This window comes from Alexandromys fortis, unplaced genomic scaffold (genome assembly GCF_014885135.2).
Source record: "Alexandromys fortis isolate MF-2015 unplaced genomic scaffold, M_Fortis_MF-2015_v1.1 scaffold_221, whole genome shotgun sequence".
Classification (NCBI taxonomy): Eukaryota; Metazoa; Chordata; class Mammalia; order Rodentia; family Cricetidae; genus Alexandromys; species Alexandromys fortis.
In genome coordinates this window covers 311,618-321,646 of record NW_026068096.1, presented here as the reverse complement: position 1 = coordinate 321,646, position 10,029 = coordinate 311,618, and the positions used below count along the sequence as shown (strand labels likewise).

Sequence of the window (10,029 nt, the reverse complement as noted above, 5' to 3'; positions counted from 1 at the left end):
CCATTCCATGCTGAGTGGACAGGACTCCAGTCTCACAGCAGCAGCTGAGCTGGGGTTTGTTGACTGACTACAAGACAGGGACTTGAGTGATGGGCAGACTTTGCAGTGACGGCCCCACTCCATGTGACATGTCCCCAATCCTCGTCCTCTGAGGACTTTTCCAGTGCCAGGAAGCAGTTGTCAGGGTGGGAAGGAAGGGACTACGGTGGCCAGCAGGGCACTGGGCCGGCTGATGCTCCCATGAGCCCAGTGGGAACTCAGGTCCCTGAAGGCAGGGGCACCCACAGGCGTGGTCCTTCAATATGGCTTTTATTTTCTAACCCACCAACTGCAGGCCGGCCGCCAGCCCAGCCCTGCCTGAGCAGAGGGAGGTGGCACATGCACCTTGTATCTTTGCCAGTGAGGGGTGGCACCGGCCTCAGACCCGTAACCAGCCGCTGGGACGAGAGTGAAGAGAGCTGGACCCCAGCAGTCCATGGGGGAGGGGCGGGGGCAAGAGTGCCGAGGGCCAGGGTGGCAGGCTGGCCCCTCTTGCCCTATGACACGAATGCCACCGGGGTGGTGGCCATTGCTGCTGCCAGGAAGAGGGTCTAGGTGGGCCAAGCCTCCACAGGCGCTGGCCCCAGCTGTCCCTCCTGGCCCGACACCTCCCGGGTCATATTGCTATCGAATCGATTGCCCACGGCGTCCCTGAGGTGACTGCCAGCACTGACTCCTCCCCTCCCCCTCCTGCTGGCAGGGACACCTAGGGTGTGCTGGGCCTGGCTGTTTCATCCCACATTGTGAGAGGGGCTGGGTCCCCAGAATTCATCACAGGCAGGGAAACTGAAGGGGAAGGGGGAAGGTGGAGAGACCTCAGGGCAGCAGGCTGCCACCTGGGGCCGCCTCCTGCCCTGTCCCCAGCACCTGGACTGGGGTGGCTCAGGCCCAGCTGGAGAACCAGGTGGGTCCAGGGGTGGCTGAGGTGGCAACAGGCAGAGGGAAAGGTAGGCTGGGAACAGCAGGGAGCCATAGTCGGGAGCTAGTCAGTGCCAGGAGAGGTGGCCTGGTCCTGGGCACCTCTGATGGGCCACAGGAGGGGGTGGGGAGCAGGCTGCTGGGACCCAGCCAAGTGTGTGGCCCTTCAGTGCATGTGGCCCAGGGGGCCATCTGTCCCATTGGGCTCATCTGCAGGTGGGTGGGGTTCTCCACCAAGGAAGTTCAAGGAGACGGGGAGAAGTCCCTGCATCCTAGTGAACTCTGGTTCAGTATAGCTGCATGGGTGCCCACGCATGGGCAGGTCCCTCCTGGGCCGCCTGTCCACAGCTGTCGTCACTGGGCCTTGGCTTTGAGCAGCAGTCTCTGCACAGTCTTGTAGAGCACGTGGAAGTGCTGGTGGGGGACACAGCACATTAGGGGACAGGGACACCAGAGAGCCACCTTGCCCCCCAGGTTCCCTGCACAGCAGCTCACCTGGACAGCTGTGTATGCCATGCCAAGGTATGCCCCGATGCACACAGCCAGCAGCAGGTCAAAGATGGCTGGTTTGACCCTGAAGGAAAGTCCGTGGGGTCAAGGATGCAGGATCGTCACCCCAACAGACCGTGGTCCCTTTGCTCCAGCCCACCACTCACCTGTAGGCATTCATCACCTGCTTAAGCTGATCGTAGAAGACAAACTCTGGGTCCCTGCCAAGAAACAGCCCTACTCAGTGCTTCTCCCTGCTGAGGCTCCATCTCAGAGGCCCCCCTGGGAGGCTGCTGCAGGAGCATGACGGGTTTGAGGCTTGCCCAGACTACATATCAACAGCTCAATTCAGAAAGCAAAAAATATTTTTGCATGTGTTTTTTGTTATTGTTTGAGACAGGGTCTCACTGTGTAGCCCAGGCTAGCCTCAAACTCACAGAGATCCTCCTGCCTCTGCCTCCTGAATGCTAGGGTTAAAGGTGTGCACCACTACTGCCTGGCTTAAAGATATTTTTTAAATAGAAATTTTTAAATAGAAATAGGACTAGAAACTTCCCTGCCTGGGAAGTCTTTCTAGGGAAGGATGCAGCCCAGGCCTGGTGTCCACGCTGTCCCTTGGCCTGTCCCCCTCTCGCTGAGGACAAGGTAAGGCCACAGGGACCGCATCTGCTGCTCACCGCTTGTCAGCCTTCACGTGGTGCTGCCGCACGTCCTTCAGGTAGCGGCTCAGAAAGTGCTCCAGTGTACTCAGGAACGTCCCGTCCTTGTCCAGTAGCTGCGCGGCCCGCGGCTGGTTGGTGAGCCAGTCCATCACTGAGTCCAGCTGCTCCTGCTGGACCTGCGAGGGCCAGGTGCAGGCTGGGGTCACGCAGGGGTCACAGCAGGGGTCCCCAGGGTCCCACCCCATGCCCACACTTTACCATCTGCTCCGTGAACACTGGCATGTCCGGGGGAGTCCCCTGCAGAGGGAAGGGACAGGGTGAGGCAGCCCAGCAGGGCTGTGTGCACCAGGCCAGGGCCAGGACCAGATGGCTTACCTTCTCCGTCAGGTTGTAGATAACCCGTGTCAGGGCCTCAGCAATGATCCGCGTGTTCCGCGTTAGTGTCTTGGAGTCCACCCGAGCCCTTGAGAACACAGGGATAGGTTCTTCAGATAAAGAGTGCTGTCCCTGGTGCCTGGGCTCTGGGGTGGCTGGCCACAGGGACCAGATAAGGAGTGTGTCTGACCACAGACACCCCGCAGGGCACCCATGGCCCAGTGTGGTGGGGGAGCTGAGGCATGGTGTGGGGACAGTGCAGCACCTGCAGAATCTAGGACGTCCTGCAGGGAATGGTCACCTCAAGGCTCGCGAGGGGGTGGACAAGTGACCTTCCTTCAACCCAGCAGCCAGCCTGAGTGGCTCCAGGTGTGTGACCAGCTGCTGCCCTCCCAGACCGCTTCTAACTCCCAGCCCCACCCTCGCCCTGGACAAGCGCCCACTCTGCTCCACGTGGTCACACAGCTGTGGCCAGCCCATGGAAAGTTCCAGAAGATGGCTCTGTTCCCCCTCATGAGCAGCAGCTCTTGCCCCAGCCCAGAAGTTTTCTTCTTGGAAGGGGATGCAAGGTGCCCCCCACAGAAGGTTCTAGAAGGAAGCCCCAGAGAAGACCCTAGGATCTAGCCCCCACAGAAGGGATTATACAAGATGCCACCACCCCTCCCTTCCGTGAAAGATTCTAGGTGTCCCACCAAAGAGTGCCCCATGGAAGGTCCCAGGAAAGACCTGGAAAGTGGCTTGTCTCCCGGGTGCCCGCTCACCGCACGTCCATGATGCTGCTGCGCGGCCCCGCACGGTGGCTCTCCAGGTGCGACAGCGTGAAGGCGGGCAGCCTGCGGATGGCAAAGCGCTCATGCTCCCAGGCCAGCACATCGTCCGCCAGGTTGATCTTCTTATGCACCATGGAGAAGCTGACGTCAGGGAACTGGTGTGTGGCCACTGTCTCCAGCTCACGCAGGAAGGCGTGCTGTAGCGTCCCCTCCCGAGGTGGCTTAGACACGTGCAGGCGCAGGTGGCTGCCGCGGCCCACGGTGTCCAGACAGAGCACGAAGGCTACATTATCCTGCAGAAGGCTGGAGTCTGCAGGACAGGCACGTGTCAGGGGCGTGAGGCCCCCCCCCCAACCCAGACTCGGCCCCGCTGGGCCCTGCCCAGCGGCCCACCCACCCAGGCCCCACTCACCTGTGTGGTCCAGGCTGTCCTCCAGCCATCGCTTGGTGCCCTGGTAGTTGAACTTGCCTCCTCCTGATGCGAAGAAGAGGAGGTTGTACCTGCGAGTGTGGGTGTCATGGGACGTGGTCAGGCCACAGGTCCCTGACTGGGCACACGGAAACCCCAGATCTCTCCAGACCTACCACCAGGTGACACACCCTACACCACCCCAGGGAATCCCCAAATAGGAGTCATATGTGTCCCGAATGTTGCAGAGGGAGGCCACTGAGGACACTAACGTCAAGGAGCCCGGACTAGCACTCCATCCCCAGACTCCCACGTTCCCAGATGCCAGTGGCCAGCCGATGCCCACCTTGACTAGAAGGACCCTGAGCCACACAGGTGCCGCACACGCTCACCTGCTTGGGAACCACAGCCAAGCTGCCCAGTGATGACACACAGCGCAGTCACTGAGCCCAGGTTGTTCCTGGCCCATACTACTGACTGGCCACTGTCACATAGGGCTGTCAAACCAGTCAGGACTGGTGCAGCCCATGAGGGCCTGGGGTGAGCAAAAACACAGCTGCCTCGTGGCGGTAAAGAAGGGACGAGGCAACCCCCATGTATTGACTGAAGCTGTCCTGTGACCGAGGAGACTGAGAACTGGCACACTGGCTGCCACTCTCATGGCCACCCTGTGTGCCCAGCTCACAAATGTCAAAGCTCTCACGTGACCAGCCCTGCAGCCAACCCTGCTGTCACAGTGTGGGCATCCTGGTACAGAGCCGAGATTGGCTGCAGTCATTCCTGGACAGGTCCAGCCCTTCTGGGAATGGCAGCATCTGGTGTGGGATATACAGTGGGGTAACCTGAGGACCGCCCCCATGGCTGGCACTCACGCTGCGTGTGTGCGCTTGTACGTGTAGAGGCGTGAGAAGAGACGAGCCAGCTCCAGCAGCACGGAGATGCCACTGCCGTTCGAATCGGCGCCCAGCGACAGCCACTGTGGGCAGAGGACCTGTTGGTTACGCCTCCTGCAGGCCAGGCCCGTCCATGAGGTGCCAAGCCTCATGTGGGGCACAAGCAGGTAGAAGGGAGACGTGAACACCCACGGGGAGGAATGTGGTGGCCACCCCTTTAACCGCAGCCCAGGAGGCTGGGGAAGGGGGATCTCTCAGTTCAGGACAGCCAGAGCTCTCAGAGAGCCCATGACCAACAAAGGGAAGTCAGGGGCGCTTGGGCCGGTCTGCCCTTGGAGGCTGGGGACCTGGTGGCACTGGAGCCAGATGTGGTGGTTTGTATAAGAACGGCCCCCAGAGGGTCATATGTCTTTGGCACTACTTGAGAGGAACAAGGAGTGGTCCTTGGGGAAGGAAGTGTGTCACTGAGGGTGGGCTGTGAGGTGTCGAAAGCCCAGGCTCAGTTACTCTTCCAGTGACACACCTGCTGGCCGCCATGATGGACAACTGTATGCGAGCCCCAATTAAATGCAGCTGCTGAGGTCACCATGGGTCAGACATTCGGAGTTCCACACTGCATCACCCAACATGTTGGTGCCCGGAGCAGCTGGCAACCCCTGCCTTGCTTGCCTGAGGTGTCCCTGTCCCTTCTTGGACTGCACACCAGGTACTTACCGGGGCCACGCCAAAGGCGTCATAGTGAGCCACGATGACAATGGTGGGGAGGTCCTCACCTCCCAGCCCTGTCAGCCGTCCCTGTGGAGAGACGATGGAGCGATGGTCCCGGGTGCTTCCCAAGGGTCACCCTGGTATGCTGTGAGCCTTTTCCCTCAGGGCAGGCACAGGCCATGCTGGCTGGTGACTCACTATTGGACAAGAGCACAAACCATTTGGCCCAGGATGGGGGCGTACAGCAAGGCCCAAATCTTGAGGCCTTCCCAGCCTGCTCATCCCATGACAGGAGCAGTGGGGACGCTGCAGACGCTCCCGCAGTCTGTCCTGCAGCCCGACCCACCACTGTCCCAAGTTTTGTGCCCCCAACCCAGAACTCTAAATATGGGTTCTTTTATTAAAGAGGAGTCTCCTGTATACCAGGCCAGCATCAAACTCACTATGCAGCCATGGATGCCTCAGTCTCCCAGGTGGTGCTACCAGGCCTGATTTCTGTGGTGCTGGGCGAGTTCCTGGGTCTCCACCACCCCTGGCGTGCCGCAGAGGCAGAGGCATGCCTGGACCTGAGGGTCAGGGCACTCACCTCTACGCTGGTGATCAGCCAGTCGCTCACCGCCTGGCTCTGGGCTCCGCTGGTCACCATCTGGAAACCGTTGGCCGTGGCCGTGTGCAGCAGCACTGGGGACAGAAGGGACGAGTCACTTGGGCCCACAGCTGGGGTGCATACTGCGAACAGAGGCCCAAGACAGCCCCAGCCGCCATGGAGACACATCACACCCTCTGGTAGCCTGGCTCACCTTCAGCGGCAGAAGCAGAGCCCTGAGAGGCAGAGGCAGCCTGGGTCTGCTCATAGATGGACAGCAGGGCCTCATCCTCCACGGCAAAATACACAGGGACCACGGTCTCCATGGCCAGCATCTCGGGCTCAATCTCCATGAATTGCTGTGGGAGTATATGCACTCAGGAGACAGGGCCACCCCTGGAGTGGCTCCCCCACCTCAGCCCATTCTTAACGGCAGAGTACGCAGCCAAGTGTCCTCAGGGACAAGAAACCTTCTTCAGATGCAAAAGGGCAAAGCAAGCGGCCCAAAGACACACTCCAGATGCAACCTGAGGAGCAAGCGTGGGATAGTGGTACAGGCTCACCCGGACAACATCCTGGGGCACAGCGGCCATGGCCCGGGGAAGGATGATGACCACAGCGCCCGCTGATTGTCGCAAGGCCTTCTGGTAGTGCTCATAGGAAAAGTCCAAAAGCCGCATAAGCACACAGCGGCGGCTCAGCACATCTGCGTCCACTGTGCGTGCCTCCGTGTTGAGCACTGCATTCCGTGTACCTGTGGAGGACACGGGGTCACAGCTGCAGGCCTCCCAGTGCATGGACACCATGTGGGGCCTCCACACCAGCACACGGGGTGTGGCTCTTAGGAGACAGGCATGGGACACCTGCCACAGTCAGGGAAGGACCAGCTGGGCCCTTAGGGGTCTGTACTGCATAGGCCAGAGGCAAATGGCCATGGACCTCAGGTCAGTGGGCAGCTCCCTCAGGAACCAGAGCCCCCTAGGTCCTGGGACCCACTTACATCCCGACTGGGTGGAGTAATACAAATCAGATGCTTCATAAACGCTCAACTGCTACCCACCAGGGTGACGGCAGGCGGCACCCTGGACGCACATGGCCAGAAGGGGGCAGCGAATGACTACACAGGTCATGGTCACAGCTCAGTGAAGAAGGGACTTGATCCTGGTGGGGCATCTAGGGCGGTCATCTGGACGCCGACACCCACATTACACCAAGGCCCAAGTGTCAAAGGGATGCACTGGCTGGGTCTAGGACAGTTCATGTGTGACTGATCCGACATACGGGGTGATGGGGACTTGCGCTCACAAGTTGACACCCTGTGGAAAGCTTAGAAATGGCCGAGACCTACAGGCCCTGGCCCAGCTGGGCCCTGCTCTCACTGTCCAGGAATGCACAATATGGGGGCGGGGAGGGGGCAGAGCCGGCCAGGGACCCCAGAGACACCCTGCTCCCCCCAGGATCTCGCACAACTATGGGGATCCTATTACAGGGAGAAGTAACACCTCTCCCTCTTTAACCTGCTCCCGGTCGGAGGGTGGTTCAGATGCCAGCTCTTCCTCGAGGTCCCTACAGTGTCCCCAAGAAGGCCAGGGGCTGCAGCAGGGCAGCACTGGTGACATGGAGCCCCAGTGGGCAGTGCTGCCCATGCACCAGCCCCCACGAACCCCAAAACCCGCCGTGCTCCCCACAGAAGGATGGCAAGGCCCCTGTGACCCATCCCCGCAGTTCAGCCCTCTAATGACATCAGGTGGCCCAGGGATGCCAGGAAGGCAGGCTCCTCCCCATGGCTGGCTTGTCAGCTCAGTGGTATCAGTGACCGAGTGTCAATAAAACTTTATCCACAAGTGCAGGGGAGGCCAAGCTTCATTAGTTGGCTCCAGGCTTGTGGAGATGTAACTCAGGGTCACCGAGCCACCAGGGAGGCAGACAAGACACGGAAGTCCTGTCCCAACCCCACACTGACAAGAAGGCAGGTCCCAAGGAGGCCAGAGTCCACAGAAGGAGGGATGGTGGTCTGGTCACGCCCTACCATGAACCTCCCTCAGGCCAGTGTCATTTATTTCTCAACAAAGACCCAGGGGAAGTTGAGTAAGGTGAGTATCAGTGAGGCTGCAGAGCAGCTTGGGGCTGAGGAAAGCCCAAGGGACTTACGCAGGGTTTTTCAAGACCTGCTCTGGCTGGTTATCTCATCGTGGGCTCCCAGGGGTGCAGAGAGGGTGCAGGAGCCCCACAGTTCGTATTCAGCCAAGGAGAGCTGGCCACGTTAGGTGTGCGGTCCACTGAGGACACAAGTTCATTCACACTCCAGCTCAGCTAAGGGGCTGATGCAGGCTGTGGGTGTGTGAGCCGGGCATGGACATAAGTACTCTAGGAACTGCCCTCTGGACCCTGGAATGCTCTGGAATGACTCTAGAGGCCAAGGAGCTATGCTGCCCAGCTTGGTAGCCACTGGCTCCATGTGGCCATTCAGAGGTACCCTCCTGTAGTCAGTTTTGCTGGTGACACTTCAGAAAATGTCAGGTCACAAGCAACTTCAATACCTGGGACACCTGACCAACCACCTACTCTGGCCCTGTTGACCTTGACCCTATGGTGCCCTGGAAGGCAAGTCATTGTTTCAGAACACTACTGTTCTCAGCCCTGCAAGGCACAGGGCAGGCACTGGCCTCCACCCACTCCGGGATCCCCAAGTAGGGGCAGCCACATGACCCCCCCCCCCAAGATGCTACGTTCCTTTAAAGAGAAATAACGTAATTCCTGGCACAAGGGCCCATAGGGTTCGCATAGAGAGGCATGGACCCAGGCTGGCACACACAAGGGGGACCCGGCCTTGATGCTCAGAGACACACTAAGCATCAAGGCTGGAAGGCGAACTAAAGACTAGAGGGTTCTAGAAGGCCAGATACCACAGGCAGCAAAAGGGAGGCTTTGAGAACCCTGGCGAGGGGCGGTGCTGTAGGAACCAAGGCCCCGGGGGGCTCCCAGGACAGTAGGCCTGGGGTAACCAGTGACAGAGAGGGGATCAGGGTGACGGGGGATCAAGAAGAGGCGAGAATCTGGGTGACGATGGTGTGACGGGGTGACAGGAATCAGTGTGACAACAGGGGCCTGAAGGGACAGGGAGGAGTGGGGTTGCCAGGAAGGGATCACTATGACAGTGGGAGACGGGGAAACAGTCGGGGATCCCCGGCATGACAGCCGGAAGATCGCGGTGACGGGGAGCGGTGAGGCAGTGGGGGGATGGCGGCGACAGGGGACGGGGTCAGGGGTCGCGCACCGTACGGCTGGCCCTGCAGGTCGTACTGCTGCATGCGGTACACGGTGAACTCGTGCGCGGCGTCGGCGGCGGGCAGCGGCGGCGCCACGAGCAGCAACACGGCGGGCAGGAAGACGATGAAGCCGAGCGGCAGGCACGATGCCTTTAGCACGTTCTCCAGCACCTCGCCCGCTTCCTCCAGCATTCCGGCAGGCGGCAGGCCGCAAAGGCGGCGGCGGCGGTGGCTGATGGCGACGGGAAGCTGCCAGGGATTCGCGGACTCAGCGCGGCATGGGCGGCCGCTAAGGTCCTTCGGGCAGAGCCACAGACAGCCCGCGGCTGTCCAAAGGTCCTTTGGGCAGCGCTGTGGACGGCTTTGAATGCCGCACCACCTACCGGGAAATGTAGTCTTTCATGTGAGTTATAGACGCCCCCCCCCCCGCCGCACGCGGGGGAATCCTGGGAGTTGTAGGCACACTGAGACTCGCGCTAAGGCTTCTAGGACGCAGTAGTAGTCATTGAGCGCGGAGCACTCTGGGAGTTGTAGTCCCGCTGTGGCGCGCCCGGGACGAAGTTATGGCGGACATAACTTCTGAACTCATAAGCTCAAAGTGGCAAAACACTGAGAGTCTAAAAAGCTATTAAAAATCATTTTCAGTAAAGCTTGCTTAAGCCGTGTGTTTGGAGTCGTTAACAAGAAAGACGATCAACCGAAAGTGCAGGACGTGACCTTGCGACCCGGAAGGAAGTGGGGGGGGGCATGAGAAAGTGCCCGGCTGGTGCCTTGTTCTCCTGGGACGTGGGATGATGGGAACTGGTGTTGCTCTGTCTCTGTGAAAGGGGATGGAGTTAAAATGAGAAAAAAAAAAAAAAAAAAAAAAGCAGATGGGAAACTTAATGAGGGGTCAGATCTTCGTCTTGTAA

At 59.8% G+C, this 10,029-nt stretch overlaps 1 protein-coding gene across 1 annotated transcript; it reads right to left on the bottom strand.

Moving 5' to 3' along the window:
• Positions 1-293: 293 nt before the first annotated feature.
• On the bottom strand, positions 294-9,436 carry Ncln (nicalin). Its single transcript, XM_050123495.1, has 14 exons — positions 9,127-9,436; positions 6,413-6,603; positions 6,064-6,208; positions 5,850-5,944; positions 5,270-5,350; positions 4,535-4,638; positions 3,666-3,754; positions 3,245-3,563; positions 2,484-2,571; positions 2,367-2,405; positions 2,124-2,284; positions 1,614-1,667; positions 1,453-1,531; positions 294-1,371 (listed from the first exon to the last, which is right to left on the bottom strand). Exons 1-14 carry the CDS (start codon positions 9,308-9,310, stop codon positions 1,312-1,314), a joined length of 1,689 nt encoding a protein of 562 aa, XP_049979452.1. The 5' UTR covers positions 9,311-9,436; the 3' UTR covers positions 294-1,311.
• Positions 9,437-10,029: the final 593 nt, after the last annotated feature.

Excerpts from the sequence above, each read along its gene's own strand:
- Ncln (XM_050123495.1), bottom strand. The coding sequence starts at position 9,310 with ATGCTGGAGGAAGCGGGCGAGGTGCTGGAGAACGTGCTAAAGGCATCG. Across the intron at positions 4,639-5,269 it reads ACGCCTTTGGCGTGGCCCCG|TGGCTGTCGCTGGGCGCCGA; the intron begins GTAAGTACCTGG and ends CTCTGCCCACAG. Across the intron at positions 1,372-1,452 it reads TGGCATACACAGCTGTCCAG|CACTTCCACGTGCTCTACAA; the intron begins GTGAGCTGCTGT and ends GTCCCCCACCAG.